The sequence below is a fragment of the Salmo trutta genome, unplaced genomic scaffold (assembly GCF_901001165.1).
Source record: "Salmo trutta unplaced genomic scaffold, fSalTru1.1, whole genome shotgun sequence".
In the NCBI taxonomy this organism is placed as follows: Eukaryota; Metazoa; Chordata; class Actinopteri; order Salmoniformes; family Salmonidae; genus Salmo; species Salmo trutta.
Window position 1 is genome coordinate 15,001 of NW_021822241.1, and position 18,846 is coordinate 33,846.

The 18,846-nt window shown below is 49.2% G+C and overlaps 1 protein-coding gene across 1 annotated transcript in view; it reads left to right on the forward strand.

Moving 5' to 3' along the window:
- The window catches only part of LOC115181286 (probable E3 ubiquitin-protein ligase HERC1), a gene marked incomplete at its 3' end in the record, with an annotated part of 26,817 nt that extends 7,984 nt beyond the window's left edge, over nucleotides 1-18,833 (forward strand). Inside the window, exons 5-15 of the mRNA XM_029743261.1 lie at nucleotides 1,448-1,687; nucleotides 4,436-4,556; nucleotides 4,844-5,081; nucleotides 5,364-5,548; nucleotides 7,311-7,466; nucleotides 9,285-9,391; nucleotides 9,507-9,617; nucleotides 10,577-10,741; nucleotides 12,032-12,271; nucleotides 15,881-15,964; nucleotides 18,785-18,833. Of these exons, the coding sequence (XP_029599121.1) occupies nucleotides 1,448-1,687; nucleotides 4,436-4,556; nucleotides 4,844-5,081; nucleotides 5,364-5,548; nucleotides 7,311-7,466; nucleotides 9,285-9,391; nucleotides 9,507-9,617; nucleotides 10,577-10,741; nucleotides 12,032-12,271; nucleotides 15,881-15,964; nucleotides 18,785-18,833 (1,696 nt within the window). The remainder of the gene's footprint in view (nucleotides 1-1,447; nucleotides 1,688-4,435; nucleotides 4,557-4,843; nucleotides 5,082-5,363; nucleotides 5,549-7,310; nucleotides 7,467-9,284; nucleotides 9,392-9,506; nucleotides 9,618-10,576; nucleotides 10,742-12,031; nucleotides 12,272-15,880; nucleotides 15,965-18,784) is intronic.
- Nucleotides 18,834-18,846: the final 13 nt, after the last annotated feature.

Here is an 18,846-nt window from a genome sequence, read left to right on the forward strand (position 1 = left end):
CACTATGGTAGAGAGAGGGCTCTGACACTGCATTTCAATAAGGACCATAGAGACTCCTGGATTCTTCCCTCTGGCTAATGGAACTTTCAGTAGATGAACAAATCAAAGTTTATTTGTCACTTGAGCTGAATACAACAGGTATTACAATGAAATGCTTACTTACAAGCCCTCAGCCAACAGTTTTTAAGTAAAAAATAGGTATTCGGTAAACAATAGATAAGTAAACAAGTAAAAACAGTAGCGAGGCTATATACAGGGTGTTACGGTACAGAGTCAATGTGGAGGTTATATACAGGGTGTTACGGTACAGAGTCAATGTGGAGGTTATATACAGGGGGTACCGGTACAGAGTCAATGTGGAGGTTATATACAGGGGGTACCGGTACAGAGTCAATGTGGAGGCTTTATACAGGTGGTACCGGTACAGAGTCAATGTGGAGGCTATATACAGGGGGTTACAGTACAGAGTCAATGTGGAGGCTATATACAGGGGGTACCGGTACAGAGTCAAATGTGGAGGCTATATACAGGGGGTACCGGTACAGAGTCAATGTGGAGGCTATATACAGGGTGTACCGGTACAGAGTCAATGTGGAGGCTATATACAGGGTGTTACGGTACAGAGTCAATGTGGAGGCTATATACAGGGTGTACCGGTACAGAGTCAATGTGGAGGTTATATACAGGGGGGTACCGGTACAGAGTCAATGTGGAGGCTATATACAGGGGGTACCGGTGCAGAGTCAATGTGGAGGCTATATACAGGGTGTTACGGTACAGAGTCAATGTGGAGGCTATATACAGGGTGTACCGGTACAGAGTCAATGTGGAGGTTATATACAGGGGGGTACCGGTACAGAGTCAATGTGGAGGCTATATACAGGGTGTTACGGTACAGAGTCAATGTGGAGGCTATATACAGGGGGGTACCGGTACAGAGTCAATGTGGAGGCTATATACAGGGGGTACCGGTACAGAGTCAATGTGGAGGCTATATACAGGGGGTACCGGTACAGAGTCAATGTGGAGGCTATATACAGGGTGTTACGGTACAGAGTCAATGTGGAGGCTATATACAGGGGGGTACCGGTACAGAGTCAATGTGGAGGCCATATACAGGGGGGGGTACCGGTACAGAGTCAATGTGGAGGCTATATTCAGGGGGTACCGGTACAATGTGGAGGCTATATACAGGGGGGTACCGGTACAGAGTCAATGTGGAGGCTATATACAGGAGGTACCGGTACAGAGTCAATGTGGAGGCTATATACAGGAGGTACCGGTACAGAGTCAATGTGGAGGCTATATACAGGGTGTTACGGTACAGAGTCAATGTGGAGGCTATATTACAGGGGGTACCGGTACAGAGTCAATGTGTAGGTAGTATTGACTATATGTCTGTAACCTGATTCATTCTAGGACTGATGTGTGCCGTTGTTTCCTACAGCTACGTCTGGAGGCTCTACACCAGATCGTGGTGCTGATCTCTGGGATGGAGGAGAAGAGTAGCCAGGCTGCAGGAGGTGGGGGGAGCGGACCAGGAGGTCGACCCAGCCCCAGCGCTGCCTTCCAGTCCTCCTCTCTCCTGACCTCCGTCAGGTTACAGTTCCTGGCTGGATGTTTCGGTCTAGGGACTGTGGGCACCGGGGGACTGAAGGGAGAGAATGTCCAGCTTCACCACTACCAGGTACGGGGGGGACTAGGGAGAGAGTGTCCAGCTACATCACTACCAGGTACGGAGGGACTAGGGAGAGAGTGTCCAGCTACATCACTACCAGGTACGGTGGACTAGGGAGAGAGTGTCCAGCTACATCACTACCAGGTACGGGGGGACTAGGGAGAGAGTGTCCAGCTACATCACTACCAGGTACGGTGGACTAGGGAGAGAGTGTCCAGCTACATCACTACCAGGTACGGGGGGACTAGGGAGAGAGTGTCCAGCTACATCACTACCAGGTACGGTGGACTAGGGAGAGAGTGTCCAGCTACATCACTACCAGGTACGGGGGGACTAGGGAGAGAGTGTCCAGCTACATCACTACCAGGTACGGGGGGACTAGGGAGAGAGTGTCCAGCTACATCACTACCAGGTACGGGGGGACTAGGGAGAGAGTGTCCAGCTACATCACTACCAGTTACGGGGGACTAGGGAGAGAGTGTCCAGCTACATCACTACCAGGTACGGGGGACTAGGGAGAGAGTGTCCAGCTACATCACTACCAAGTACGGGGGGGCTAGGGAGAGAGTGTCCAGCTACATCACTACCAGGTACGGTGGACTAGGGAGAGAGTCTATAGCTACATCACTACCAGGTACGGGGGACTAGGGAGAGAGTGTCCAGCTACATCACTACCAGGTACGGGGGACTAGGGAGAGAGTCTATAGCTACATCACTACCAGGTACGGGGGGACTAGGGAGAGAGTGTCCAGCTACATCACTACCAGGTACGGGGGGACTAGGGAGAGAGTGTCCAGCTACATCACTACCAGGTACGGGGGGACTAGGGAGAGAGTGTCCAGCTACATCACTACCAGATACGGGGGGACTAGGGAGAGAGTCTATAGCTACATCACTACCAAGTACGGGGGGACTAGGGAGAGAGTGTCCAGCTACATCACTACCAGGTACGGGGGGACTAGGGAGAGAGTGTCCAGCTACATCACTACCAGGTACGGGGGGGACTAGGGAGAGAGTGTCCAGCTACATCACTACCAGGTACGGGGGACTAGGGAGAGAGTGTCCAGCTTCATCACTACCAGGTACGGGGGACTAGGGAGAGAGTGTCCAGCTTCACCACTACCAGGTAGGGGGGGACTAGGGAGAGAGTGTCCAGCTTCACCACTACCAAGTACAGGGGGGTGGGGGGGGACTAGGGAGAGAGTTTCCAGCTACATCACTACCAGGTACGGGGGACTAGGGAGAGAGTGTCCAGCTACATCACTACCAAGTACGGGGGGACTAGGGAGAGAGTGTCCAGCTACATCACTACCAAGTACGGGGGGACTAGGGAGAGAGTGTCCAGCTATATCACTACCAGGTACGGTGGACTAGGGAGAGAGTCTATAGCTACATCACTACCAGGTACGGGGGACTAGGGAGAGAGTGTCCAGCTACATCACTACCAGGTACGGGGGACTAGGGAGAGAGTGTCCAGCTACATCACTACCAAGTACGGGGGGACTGAAGGGAGAGAATGTCCAGCTTCACCACTACCAGGTACGGGGGGGACTAGGGAGAGAGTGTCCAGCTACATCACTACCAGGTACGGTGGACTAGGGAGAGAGTCTATAGCTACATCACTACCAGGTACGGGGGACTAGGGAGAGAGTGTCCAGCTACATCACTACCAGGTACGGGGGACTAGGGAGAGAGTGTCCAGCTACATCACTACCAAGTACGGGGGGACTAGGGAGAGAGTGTCCAGCTACATCACTACCAGGTACGGGGGGACTAGGGAGAGAGTGTCCAGCTACATCACTACCAGGTACGGGGGACTAGGGAGAGAGTCTATAGCTACATCACTACCAGGTACGGGGGACTAGGGAGAGAGTGTCCAGCTACATCACTACCATGTACGGGGGACTAGGGAGAAAGTGTCCAGCTACATCACTACCGGGTACTGGGGGACTAGGGAGAGAGTGTCCAGCTTCACCACTACCAAGTACGGGGGGGTGGGGGGGGACTAGGGAGAGAGTGTCCAGCTACATCACTACCAGGTACGGGGGACTAGGGAGAAAGTGTCCAGCTACATCACTACCAGGTACGGGGGGACTAGGGAGAGAGTGTCCAGCTTCACCACTACCAAGTACGGGGGGGTACGGGGGGACTAGGGAGAGAGTGTCCAGCTACATCACTACCAGGTACGGGGGACTAGGGAGAGAGTGTCCAGCTACATCACTACCAGGTACGGGGGACTAGGGAGAGAGTGTCCAGCTACATCACTACCAGGTACGGGGGACTAGGGAGAAAGTGTCCAGCTACATCACTACCAGGTACAGGCGACTAGGGAGAGAGTCTATAGCTACATCACTACCAGGTACGGGGGACTAGGGAGAGTGGGCACAGTGGGGCTTAAAATGGGGGGGTCTGGGGACCCCATGTGTCTGTCTGTCTGATAATGGTGTTGGTTCAGGACTGGATCTGTCTGTCTGTCTGTCTCATAATGATGTTGTGTTGGTTCAGGACAGGATGTGTCTGTCTCATAATGATGTTGTGTTGGTTCAGGACAGGATGTGTCTGTCTCATAATGATGTTGTGTTGGTTCAGGACAGGATGTGTCTGTCTCATAATGTTGTTGTGTTGGTTCAGGACAGGATGTGTCTGTCTCATAATGATGTTGTGTTGGTTCAGGACAGGATGTGTCTGTCTCATAATGATGTTGTGTTGGTTCAGGACAGGATGTGTCTGTCTAATAATTATGTTGTGTTGGTTCAGGACGGTGTTAAAGCAGCCAAGCGGAGTCTGCAGATGGACATCCAGACAGCCGTACATAAGATATACCAACAGCTGTCTGTCACTCTGGAGAGAGCCCTGCAGGCCAACAAACATCACATAGGTGAACATCACGTTATTACAAAGCAGGGTTCTTCTATACAGGTCCTGGAGAACAACTGTGTGTGCAGGCTTTCGGTCCAGCCCTGCAGCAACACAGCAAGTCTGCGCAACCAGTAGTTTTTCAGGACGTAGTTGGAGACCACCGCTATAAAGTAACTCCCCTTCCTCGTCTGCCTCTCACCGTCTCCCTCTCTCTCCCCCTCCCAATGTGGGAAGACACATTTCAGTTGATTACATTCAGTTGGACAACTGATGAGGTTTCCCCCTTTTCCCTTTCCCTCTTTCCAGAGGCCCAGCAGCGCCTCCTGCTGGTGACAGTGTTTGCCCTGAGCGTGCGTTACCAGTCCGTGGACGTGTCCCTGGCCATATCCAGTGGCCTCCTCAATGTGCTGTCACAGCTGTGTGGTACAGAAACCCTGCTGGGACAACCACTCCAGCTGCTACAGAAACCAGGGGTGTCCCAGCTCAGCACTGCCCTGAAGGTAGCCTCCACACGACTACTGCAGATACTGGCCATCAGCACTGGGTAAGACAGGGCTCTCTGCACTAACACACTGTTAATATATGTTACATATTTGTGTCGTCAGATGTGTCGTATCTGGTTTATCTATAGGGCTGGTTTCCCGGGTCCAGATCAAGCCTATTCCTGGACTAAAAAGGACTTTCAATAGAGATTGTCCTTCGAGCATGATTCTTAGTCCAGTATTAGGCGCAATCATGAAACCCTACCCAGAAAGATTGTTGTTACATGTTTGTGTATCTATAAGCTTTCTGTGCTGTGTGACTTGACTTCTCTCTGTGTCTCCAGGACGTATGCAGACAAGCTAGGACCCAAGGTGGTTCAGTCCCTGTTGGACTTGCTGTGTAGCCAGCTGAAGAACCTTCTCTCCCAGGCAGGAGTCAGCCTGCTCACTGCATCCCCAGGGAAGAACCAGGAGAACCAGGACAGGAAGTCTGAGGATGGAGCTGACCCAGAGAAAACAGACTTCAGAGGTAGGAGAGGACTGGGTGTCATGCAGCATGACTGGAAGGCGATTTGGATCAAATAATAGTGTTATTTGAATGATGATTTATATATATTAGGAGGACGATTGTCTGCCAGGATGGGTGTAATAGTGATGGAAAGGTTACTAGTGATTTGACTGACTAGAAACGCTTGATTGGCTTGATCGTTTTTTTTTTTCAAATAGATTTTTGGGGAACTTCTAAAGTATTGTCAATGCAGATAATAGTGGTGAAGTGGCATAAAGATGGCAGGAAGTATTGTCAATACAGATAATAGTGGTGAAGTGGCATAAAGATGGCAGGAAGTATTGTCAATACAGATAATAGTGGTGAAGTGGCATAAAGATGGCAGGAAGTATTGTCAATACAGAATACCAATACCATCTGTCAATACAGATGGTAGTGGTGGAGATGCAAAAAGATGGCAGGATTCAGACATGACGTCATTGTTTTGAAACAGCATCCTGTAGAACTTCACTCTGTAATATGTTGTTGTTGTGTTCCATAGTGTTGGAGTGGAAACAGCACCCTATAGAACTTCACTCTGTAATATGATGTTGTTGTTGTTGTTGTGTTCCATAGTGTTGGAGTGGAAACAGCACCCTATATAACTTCATTCTGTAATATGTTGTTGTTGTGTTCCATAGTGTTGGAGTGGAAACAGCACCCTATAGAACTTCACTCTGTAATATGTTGTTGTTGTTGCTGTTGTGTTCCATAGTGTTGGAGTGGAAACAGCGCCCTATAGAACTTCACTCTGTAATATGTTGTTGTTATTGTGTTCCATAGAGTTGGAGTGGAAACAACACCCTATAGAACTTCACTCTGTAATATGTTGTTGTTATTGTGTTCCATAGTGTTGGAGTGGAAACAGCACCCTGTAGAACTTCACTCTGTAATATGTTGTTGTTGTTGTGTTCCATAGTGTTGGAGTGGAAACAGCACCCTATAGAACTTCACTCTGTAATATGTTGTTGTTGTTGTGTTCCATAGTGTTGGAGTGGAAACAGCGCCCTGTAGAACTTCACTCTGTAATATGTTGTTGTTGTTGCTGTTGTGTTCCATAGAGTTGGAGTGGAAACAGCACCCTATAGAACTTCACTCTGTAATATGTTGTTGTTGTTGTGTTCCATAGTGTTGGAGTGGAAACAGCACCCTATAGAACTTCACTCTGTAATATGTTGTTGTTGTTGTTGTGTTCCATAGTGTTGGAGTGGAAACAGCGCCCTATAGAACTTCACTCTGTAATATGTTGTTATTGTGTTCCATAGAGTTGGAGTGGAAACAGCACCCTATAGAACTTCACTCTGTAATATGTTGTTGTTGTTGTGTTCCATAGTGTTGGAGTGGAAACAGCACCCTGTAGAACTTCACTCTGTAATATGTTGTTGTTGTTGTTGTTGTGTTCCATAGTGTTGGAGTGGAAACAGCACCCTATAGAACTTCATTCTGTAATATGTTGTTGTTGTGTTCCATAGTGTTGGAGTGGAAACAGCACCCTGTAGAACTTCACTCTGTAATATGTTGTTGTTGATGTGTTCCATAGTGTTGGAGTGGAAACAGCACCCTATAGAACTTCACTCTGTAATATGTTGTTGTTGTTGTGGTGTTCCATGGTGTTGGAGTGGAAACAGCACCCTATAGAACTTCACTCTGTAATATGTTGTTGTTGTGTTCCATAGTGTTGGAGTGGAAACAGCACCCTATAGAACTTCACTCTGTAATATGTTGTTGTTGATGTGTTCCATAGCATTGGTGCGTAAGCAGCACACAGCAGAGCTTCACCTGGGAGACTTCCTGGTGTTCCTGAGACGAGTCGTCTCTTCCAAGGCCATCCAATCCAAGATGTCTTCTCCAAAGTGGACAGAGGTGCTGCTCAACATCGCTGCACAGAAATGCTGCTCAGGTACTGTCCAATAAACTGTATTTGTACATTAAAATGCATTATGGAACTAACTAGTCTGTACTTGTAAGTTTAGATGTTTCTTTACATAGACTTAAAAATAGGCTAGATATGAACCAGCACCTCCAACCATTTAATATAAATCCTGACCAAGGTCTGAAGTAAGGACTTACATTACACAAGGCCTCCATTTTCACCAGTCTTCCTTTCAATATGTTATTTGTCAAAGATCAGGTCAAACAGATTAAGGTTTATTATAATAATGTCTTAGCCCATTCATTAAACGCTTTTTAACCTTCCTGGGTCAACAGCCAGTGGAATCGCGTGGCGCGAAATACAAATACCTCATAAATGCTATAACTTCAATTTCTCAAACATATGACTATTTTACACCATTTTAAAGACAAGACTCTCGTTAATCTAACCACACTGTCCGATTTCAAAAAGGCTTTACAGCGAAAGCAAAACATTAGATTATGTCAGGAGAGTACCATGCCAAAAATAATCACACAGCCATTTTCAAAGCATGCATATATGTCACAAAAACCAAAACCACAGCTAAATGCAGCACTAACCTTTGATGATCTTCATCAGATGACACTCCTAGGACATTATGTTATACAATACATGCATGTTTTGTTCAATCAAGTTCATATTTATATCAAAAACCAGCTTTTAACATTAGCATGTGATGTTCAGAACTAGCATACCCACCGCAAACTTCCGGTGAATTTACTAAATTACTCACGATTAACATTCACAAAATACATAATTATTTTAAGAATTATAGATACAGAACTCCTTTATGCAATCGCGGTGTCAGATTTTAAAATAGCTTTTCGGCGAAAGCACATTTTGCAATATTCTGAGTAGATAGCCCGGCCATCACGGCTTGCTAATTTGACACCCATCAAGTATGGCCCTCACCAAACTCAGATTTACTATAAGAAAAATTGGATTACCTTTGCTGTTCTTCGTCAGAATGCACTCCTAGGACTTCTACTTCAACAACAAATGTTGTTTTGGTTCGAAATAATCCATAGTTATATTGAAATAGCTCAGTTTTTTTCGTGCGTTGAGGTCACTATCCGAAGGGTGACGCGCGGGCGCATTTCGTGACAAAAAAAATCTAAATATTCCATTACCGTACTTAGAAGCATTTCAAACCCTGTTTAAAATCAATTTTTATGCTATTTTTCTCGTAAAATAGCGATAATTTTCCAACCGGGCGACGTTATATTCACTCATAGACTGAAAGAAAAACATGGAGTCCTCTCGTGGACGCGCACTCCAGGGTCACTGTTCTCAGCCGGACCACTCACAAAAACTCCTGCTGTTTTTCGCCCAGAGACTGCAGAGACGTCATTCCACTTTCTGGCGCCTTCTGAGAGCCAATGGAAGCCTTAGAAAATGTCACGTTACAGCAGAGATGCTGTATTTTTGATAGAGATGCCCTAGAAGGAGAACAAATTGTCAAACAGGGCACTTCCTGTATGGAATCTTCTCAGGTTTTGGCCTGCCATATGAGTTCTGTTATACTCACAGACACCATTCAAACAGTTTTAGAAACGTTAGAGTGTTTTCTATCCAAATCTACAGATTATATGCATATTCTCGTTTCTGGGCAAGAGTAGTAACCAGTTTAAATCGGGTACGTTTTTTATCCGGCCGTGCAAATACTGCCCCCTAGCCCCAACAGGTTAACTTTCAAACTCACACGAGTGCCTGGCTTTTGGATTTGTTAATGTCGCTTAGCACCTATTTGCTTAGATTTTTCCTTTTTGCTTTTCAATGACAAGTGTTATTGTTGTTTGTCTGTAGGAGTCCCTCTGGTGGGCAACCTGAGAACTCGTCTCCTGGCCCTTCATGTTCTGGAGGCTGTGCTGCCTGCCTGTGAGGCCAGTGTAGAGAACGACCAGATTACACAGGTACTAGAGCTGTATGCAGAGGGAGGTCTCTCAAAATTCACCCACTAAGTCACTAGTGAGATCCTAATAAGAGGATTTGATGATGTAGCTGGTAAAAGGTGTGGTCCTCCTCTAGGTGGTGGAGCGTCTCTTCTCCCTGCTGGCTGACTGTATGTGGGAAGCTCCCATCGCCCAGGCCAAGCACACCATCCAGATGAAAGAGAAAGAGCAAGAGCTTAAACGACAGGTGCAGGACAACTCATAATGCACTCTGTATCGCCTCATAATGCACTCTATATCGCCTCATAATGCACTCTGTATAGCCTCATAATGCACTCTGTATCGCCGCATAATACACTCTATATCGCCTCATAATGCACTCTGTATCGCCTCATAATGCACTCTATATCGCCTCATAATGCACTCTATATCGCCTCATAATGCACTCTGTATCGCCTCATAATGCACTCTGTATCGCCTCATAATGCACTCTGTATCGCCTCATAATGCACTCTGTATCGCCTCATAATGCACTCTGTATCGCCTCATAATGCACTCTGTATCGCCTCATAATGCACTCTGTATCGCCTCATAATGCACTCTATACCGCCTCATAATGCACTCTATATCACCTCATAATGCACTCTATACCGCCTCATAATGCACTCTGTATCGCCTCATAATGCACTCTATACCGCCTCATAATGCACTCTGTATCGCCTCATAATGCACTCTGTATCGCCTCATAATGCACTCTGTATCGCCTCATAATGCACTCTATACCGCCTCATAATGCACTCTATATCACCTCATAATGCACTCTATATCACCTCCATAATGCACTCTATACCGCCTCATAATGCACTCTGTATCGCTTCTTCTTCTTAATATTATTATTATTCTTTCCTCTTCTTTTTCTTTCTTCTTCTTTATTTTACTTTCTATTTCTTCTTCTTTTGTATTTTTCTTTTTCTTTCTTAATTATTTTCCTTTCTTGTTCTTTCTTTCTTTTACTTCTTTTGTTTCTTTTTCAATTCTTTCTTGAATTTTTCTTTCTTTTTCTTCATTTTTTCATTCTTTCTTTTTCTTTCTTCTTTCTTTTCCTCAGACTTTTTCTTATTATTATTTTTTTCTTCTTTGTCTTCTTCTTCTCTGTGAATTAACTGGCTCGCAATCTGACTAACTGATCCATCCATCTGTCCCCAGGGTGAGGAGGAGGATGAGAACCTTCCTATCCAGGAGGTGTCGTTTGACCCGGAGAAGACTCAGTGTTGTGTGGTGGAGAATGGCCAGGGTCTGACCCACGGCAGCGGGGGGAAGGGATATGGACTGGCCTCTACCGGCATCTCCTCTGGGTGCTACCAGTGGAAGGTACAGTACATCTCCTCTGGGTGCTACCAGTGGCATGTGAAAACACGCCTACTGTCCCGTTGCTAACGTTTGAGGGGAAATGGCATGTGAAAACACGCCTACTGTCCCGTTGCTAACGTTTGAGGGGAAATGACATGTGAAAACACGCCTACTGTCTCGTTGCTAACGTTTGAGGGGAAATGGCATGTGAAAACACGCCTACTGTCCCGTTGCTAACGTTTGAGGGGAAATGGCATGTGAAAACACGCCTACTGTCTCGTTGCTAACGTTTGAGGGGAAATGGCATGTGAAAACACGCCTACTGTCCCGTTGCTAACGTTTGAGGGGAAATGGCATGTGAAAACACGCCTACTGTCCCGTTGCTAACGTTTGAGGGGAAATGGCATGTGAAAACACGCCTACTGTCCCGTTGCTAACGTTTGAGGGGAAATGGCATGTGAAAACACGCCTACTGTCCCGTTGCTAACGTTTGAGGGGAAATGGCATGTGAAAACACGCCTACTGTCCGTTGCTAACGTTTGAGGGGAAATGGCATGTGAAAACACGCCTACAGTCCCGTTGCTAACGTTTGAGGGGAAATGGCATGTGAAAACACGCCTACTGTCCCGTTGCTAACGTTTGAGGGGAAATGGCATGTGAAAACACGCCTACTGTCCCGTTGCTAACGTTTGAGGGGAAATGGCATGTGAAAACACGCCTACTGTCCCGTTGCTAACGTTTGAGGGGAAATGGCATGTGAAAACACGCCTACTGTCCCGTTGCTAACGTTTGAGGGGAAATGGCATGTGTCAGAAGAGCATACGTCCTGCTTGTCATCCAGCCTCGTGTGTGTGTGTGTGTGTGTGTGTGTGTGTGTGTGTGTGTGTGTGTGTGTGTGTGTGTGTGTGTGTGTGTGTGTGTGTGTGTGTGTGTGTGTGTGTGTGTGTGTCAGTCACCAGATCTGAACCCAACTTAGCACTTATGGGAGATTCTGGAGTGGAGCCTGAGACAGCGTTTTCCACCATCAACAAAACACCAAATGATGGAGTTTCTTGTGGAAGACTGGTGTCACATCCCTCCAATAGAGCTCCAGACACTTGTAGAATCTATGACAAGGTGTATTGAAGCCGTTCTGACTGGTGGAGACCCAACGCCTTATTAACACACTTTATGTTGGTGTTTCCTGTATTTTAGCAGTTACCTGTAGCCGCCGCGTCTTCATTAATGAGCTTCCGTGCTGCTGCGCCACGTCCCTTATGTAATGTGTTTCCTGTATCTCATAACATTGTGTCTGTTTGTTTGTACCTGTAGTTCTACATTGTGAAGGAGAACCGTGGGAACGAGGGGACGTGTGTCGGAGTGTCTCGTTGGCCTGTCCATGACTTCAACCACCGCACCACGTCAGACATGTGGCTGTACCGGGCCTACAGCGGGAACCTGTACCACAACGGAGAGCAGACCCTCACCCTCTCCTCCTTCACCCAGGGAGACTACATCACCTGTGTGTTGGACATGGAGGCACGCACCATCTCCTTCGGGAAGAACGGAGAGGTCAGAAGATAAAGCTACAGTCTGTTGGCCTTTCCCTCTCAGTTATGAGATGCTTTTCACCGTGACTGGCCCTTTGAGCCGGACTATAAACACTATAAACTCTTCCCAAAACAATTACAACCCCATGATATCTGATGACAAGTCATTACAGTCTCCTCACAGAGAGAGATGTATAGATGATAGAGAGAGGGAGGGAGGGAGAGGGAGGGATGTATAGATGATAGAGGGAGAGAGGGAGGGAGAGGGAGGGATGTATAGATGATAGAGGGAGAGAGGGAGGGAGAGGGAGGGATGTATAGATGATAGATAGAGGGAGGGAGAGATGTATAGATGATAGAGGGAGAGAGGGAGGGAGGGATGTATAGATGATAGAGAGAGGGAGAGAGGGAGGGAGGGAGGGAGAGAGGGAGGGAGGGAGGGATGTATAGATGATAGAGGGAGGGAGAGATGTATAGATGATAGAGAGAGGGAGAGAGAGAGGGAGGGAGGGATGTATAGATGATAGATGGAGGGATGTATAGATGATAGATGGAGGGAGGGAGGGAGGGAGGGAGGGAGGGAGGGAGGGAGAGATGTATAGATGATAGAGGGAGGGAGAGAGGGAGGGATGATAGAGGGAGGGAGGGATGTATAGATGATGGATGGGAGGGAGAGATCAATATCTATCAGCAGGGTCCCCCCAATGACTGACATTTTACAGTCTGAAACCTAGAGACCCCTCTAGAGACACCAGAGTGCCCCCCCCCCTCTAGAGACACCAGAGTGCCCCCCCCTCTAGAGACACCAGAGTGCCCCCCCCCCTCTAGAGACACCAGAGTGCCCCCCCCTCTAGAGACACCAGAGTGCCCCCCCCCTCTAGAGCCACCAGAGTGCCCCCCCCTCTAGAGACACCAGAGTGCCCCCCCTCTAGAGACACCAGAGTGCCCCCCCCCTCTAGAGACACCAGAGTGCCCCCCCCCCCTCTAGAGACACCAGAGTGCCCCCCCCCTCTAGAGACACCAGAGTGCCCCCCCCCTCTAGAGACACCAGAGTGCCCCCCCCCCTCTAGAGACACCAGAGTGCCCCCCCCCTCTAGAGACCACAGAGTGCCCCCCCCCTCTAGAGACACCAGAGTGCCCCCCCCCTCTAGAGACACCAGAGTGCCCCCCCCCCCTCTAGAGACACCAGAGTGCCCCCCCCCCCTCTAGAGACACCAGAGTGCCCCCCCCCTCTAGAGACCAGAGTGCCCCCCCCCCTATAGAGACACCAGAGTGACCCCCCCCCCCCTCTAGAGACACCAGAGTGCCCCCCCCCTCTAACACAGAGTGCCCCCCCCCCTTCTAGAGACACCAGAGTGCCCCCCCCTAGAGACACCAGAGTGCCCCCCTCTAGAGACACCAGAGTGCCCCCCCCCCTCTAGAGACACCAGAGTGCCCCCCCCCCTCTAGAGACACCAGAGTGCCCCCCCCCTCTAGAGACACCAGAGTGCCCCCCCCCTCTAGAGACACCAGAGTGCCCCCCCCCTCCAGAGACACTAGAGTGCCCCCCCCCTCCAGAGACACCAGAGTGCCCCCCCCCAGAGACACTAGAGTGCCCCCCCCCCCTCCAGAGACACTAGAGTGCCCCCCCCTCCAGAGACACTAGAGTGCCCCCCCCCTCCAGAGACACTAGAGTGCCCCCCCCCTCTAGAGACACCAGAGTGCCCCCCCTAGAGACACCCTAGAGACACCAGAGTGCCCCCCCCCTAGAGACACCAGAGTGCCCCCCCCTAGAGACACCAGAGTGCCCCCCCCTAGAGACACCAGAGTGCCCCCCCCTAGAGACACCAGAGTGCCCCCCCCTAGAGACACCAGAGTGCCCCCCCCTAGAGACACCAGAGTGCCCCCCACCCCCTCTAGAGATACCAGAGTGCCCCCCCCCTCTAGAGACACCAGAGTGCCCCCCCCCTCTAGAGACACCAGAGTGCCCCCCCCTCTAGAGACACCAGAGTGCCCCCCCCCTCTAGAGACACCAGAGTGCCCCCCCCCCCTCTAGAGACACCAGAGTGCCCCCCCCTCTAGAGACACCAGAGTGCCCCCCCGTTCTAGAGACACCAGAGTGCCCCCCCGTCTAGAGACACCAGAGTGCCCCCCCCTCTAGAGACACCAGAGTGCCCCCCCCTCTAGAGACACCAGAGTGCCCCCCCCCTCTAGAGACACCCAGAGTGCCCCCCCCCCTCTAGAGACACCAGAGTGCCCCCCCCTCTAGAGACACCAGAGTGCCCCCCCCTCTAGAGCACCAGAGGCCCCCCCCTCTAGAGACACCAGAGTGCCCCCCCCTCTAGAGACACCAGAGTGCCCCCCCCCTAGAGACACCAGGGGGCCCCCCCCTCTAGAGACACCAGAGTGCCCCCCCCTCTAGAGACACCAGAGTGCCCCCCCCTCTAGAGACACCAGAGTGCCCCCCCTCTAGAGACACCAGAGTGCCCCCCCCTCTAGAGACACCAGAGTGCCCCCCCCTCTAGAGACACCAGAGTGCCCCCCCCTCTAGAGACACCAGAGTGCCCCCCCCCTCTAGAGACACCAGAGTGCCCCCCCCTCTAGAGGACACCAGAGTGCCCCCCCCCCCTCTAGAGACACCAGAGTGCCCCACCCCCTAGAGACACCAGAGTGCCCCCCCCCTCTAGAGACACCAGAGTGCCCCCCCCTCTAGAGACACCAGAGTGCCCCCCCCTCTAGAGACACCAGAGTGCCCCCCCTCTAGAGACACCAGAGTGCCCCCCCCTCTAGAAGGCACACCAGAGTGCCCCCCCCTCTAGAGGACACCAGAGTGCCCCCCCCCCCCCTAGAGACACCAGAGTGCCCCCCCCCCCTCTAGAGACACCAGAGTGCCCCCCCCCCTCTAGAGACACCAGAGTGCCCCCCCCCCCTCTAGAGGACACCAGAGTTGCCCCCCCCCCCCCTCTAGAGACACCAGAGTGCCCCCCCACCCCCTCTAGAGACACCAGAGTGCCCCCCCCCCCCTCTAGAGACACCCAGAGTGCCCCCCCCCCCTCTAGAGGACACCAGAGTGCCCCCCCCCCCTCTAGGACACCAGAGTGCCCCCACCCATCTAGAGACACCAGAGTGCCCCCACCCCTCTAGAGACACCAGAGTGCCCCCACCTCTAGAGACACCAGAGTGCCCCCACACCTCTAGAGAGACACCAGGAGTGCCCCCCACCCTCTAGAGACACCAGAGTGCCCCCACCTCTAGAGACACCAGAGTGCCCCCCCCCCCCTTAGAGGACACCAGAGTGCCCCCCCCCCCTAGAGACACCAGAGTGCCCCCCCCTCTTTAGAGACACCAGAGTGCCCCCCCCCTCTAGAGACACCAGAGTGCCCCCCCCCTCTAGAGACACCAGAGTGCCCCCCCCTCTAGAGACACCAGAGTGCCCCCCCCCCTCTAGAGACACCAGAGTGCCCCCCCCCCCCCATAGAGACACCAGAGTGCCGCCACCCCCCCCTCTAGAGACACCAGAGTGCCCCCCCCCCTCTAGAGACACCAGAGTGCCCCCCCCTCTAGAGTCACCAGAGTGCCCCCCCCTAGAGACACCAGAGTGTTTGAGACAGTCTCTGCTATGTTTACAGAAGCCTGTTATTGTTCTCCACAGGAGCCCAAGTTAGCCTTCGAGGACGTGGACGCCACAGAGCTCTTCCCCTGTGTCATGTTCTACAGCAGTAACCCTGGAGAGAAGGTAAGACAACGCTGAACCTAGTTGAATCTAGAACCTAGTTAAACCTAGAACCTAGTTAAACCTAGAACCTAGTTAAACCTAGTTAAACCTAGAACCTAGTTAAACCTAGAACCTAGTTAAACATAGAACCTAGTTAAACCTAGGACCTAGAACCTAGTTAAACCTAGAACCTAGTTAAACCTCGGCTGTAAGGTTTGTTCAAACTACTCGTTAGATTGTTCTATCTTGCCATTGTTAGTTTTGTCGTTATTACCTTAGGCCTGTCATGTTTATAAGTTATTCAAAAACAACTTGTAACTTTATGAGAACTCAGTTGGATAAATGGATTGTTTGATGATGAGGAAGTAGAGTGTAAGGATGGGCAGGAGTAATCAAGTTCTCCAACAAACATCAAAACTCTCATCTTCAACCAGAGATCACGTTTTTTTTTCAAATACTGTAAAACTGTTTGGTGGAATGTGCTTTATGGCAAGTGACATTTTCCCCCCCATTTAAGAAAAAGGAAAAAAATAAAATTGTCTTAAAGACGAAGTTCATTTTCTTGGACTTTAGTGTTCCATTTGTAAAGGTGCATTTGCGGGGCACAACAAAAATGTTACCAAGCCAAGCATCACACCGTTCTTCTCCCTAAATTCCCTTTCACCCTCTGTGTCTCTTTCACTCCATTGCGTTCTGACCTCTCCCTCTACACACGTGTGCTGAGTGTGCACACAAGCCCGTTAGGCTGACGCATATAAAGGACTATAATAACATATCTGATAAATTACACACGCTACATTCCCTGACGAATGACGAATGACAAATTACACACGCTACATTCCCTGACGAATGACAAATTACACATGCTACATTCCCTGACGAATGACAAATTACACACGCTACATTCCATGACGAATGACAAATTACACATGCTACATTCCCTGACGAATGACAAATTATACACGCTACATTCCCTGACGAATGACAAATGACAAATTATACATGCTACATTCCCTGACGAATGACAAATTACACATGCTACACTCCCTGACGAATGACAAATTACACATGCTACATTCCCTGACGAATGACAAATTACACACGCTACATTCCCTGACGAATGACGAATGACAAATTATACACGCTACATTCCCTGACGAATGACAAATTATACACGCTACATTCCCTGACGAATGACGAATGACAAATTATACATGCTACATTCCCTGACGAATGACAAATTATACATGCTACATTCCCTGACGAATGACGAATGACAAATTACACATGCTACATTCCCTGACGAATGACGAATGACAAATTATACACGCTACATTCCCTGACGAATGACGAATGACAAATTATACACGCTACATTCCCTGACGAATGACGAATGACAAATTATACACGCTACATTCCCTGACGAATGACGAATGACAAATTATACATGCTACATTCCCTGACGAATGACAAATTATACACGCTACATTCCCTGACGAATGACGAATGACAAATTATACATGCTACATTCCCTGACGAATGACGAATGACAAATTATACATGCTACATTCCCTGACGAATGACGAATGACAAATTATACATGCTACATTCCCTGACGAATGACGAATGACAAATTATACATGCTACATTCCCTGACGAATGACGAATGGCCAAATTATACATGCTACATTCCCTGACGAATGACGAATGACAAATTACACAGGCTACATTCCCTGACGAATGACGAATGACAAATTATACATGCTACATTCCCTGACGAATGACGAATGACAAATTATACATGCTACATTCCCTGACGAATGACGAATGACAAATTATACATGCTACATTCCCTGACGAATGACGAATGGAAGTAGGAAAATATGTGTTCCAACAACGAGCTGCAGTTTTGGAATAATTGCGTCCCGTCTATTATCAGCTTTTGCTACTTTGGGAACTGCTTGTGTGCCCCCGAGTGGCGCAGCGGCCTGGTACGATTCCGGGCTGTATCACAACCGGCCGGGATTGAGAGTCCCATAGGGTGTGGCGCACAATTGGCCCGGCGTCGTCCAGGTTAGGGTTCGGCCTTTTGGTAGGCCGTCATTGTAAATAAGAATTTGTTCTTAACTGACTTGTCTAGGCAAATAAAGGTAACCCACCTAAGCATAGACAAGTTCCCCAGTGAAAAGACTAAAAACATTAGTAAGCCTGGGGCCTTCTCACCAAACAGATGGTGTGGTCTTGATTCATCACCTTGCACTGTTCCATGTGGAATTATTCATCCATTTAGAAAATTACAAAGAACATCCTGAATAAACTAAATCCAACGTCTGTTTATCAAAAAGAAGACCGCTTTTGGTTTGTAACCTTGAATTTTGTATTTTTTTTTCAAATGGCCAAATTGCTGCTATGTTTCTGTCTCCAGGTAAAGATCTGTCTCACTGCTCCCTAACTCTCTGTTCCAGGTATAGATCTGGGTCTCACTGCTCCCTAACTCTCTGTTCCAGGTAAAGATATGTGTCTCACTGCTCCCTAACTCTCTGTTCCAGGTACAGATCTGGGTCTCACTGCTCCCTAACTCTCTGTTCCAGGTAAAGATCTGTGTCTCACTGCTCCCTAACTCTCTGTTCCAGGTAAAGATATGTGTCTCACTGCTCCCTAACTCTCTGTTCCAGGTACAGATCTGTGTCTCACTGCTCCCTAACTCTCTGTTCCAGGTAAAGATCTGTCTCACTGCTCCCTAACTCTCTGTTCCAGGTAAAGATCTGTGTCTCACTGCTCCCTAACTCTCTGTTCCAGGTAAAGATCTGTGTCTCACTGCTCCCTAACTCTCTGTTCCAGGTAAAGATCTGTGATATGCAGATGAGGGGGTGGTCTTGGTGGCGGGGTGGTACCCCTCGTGA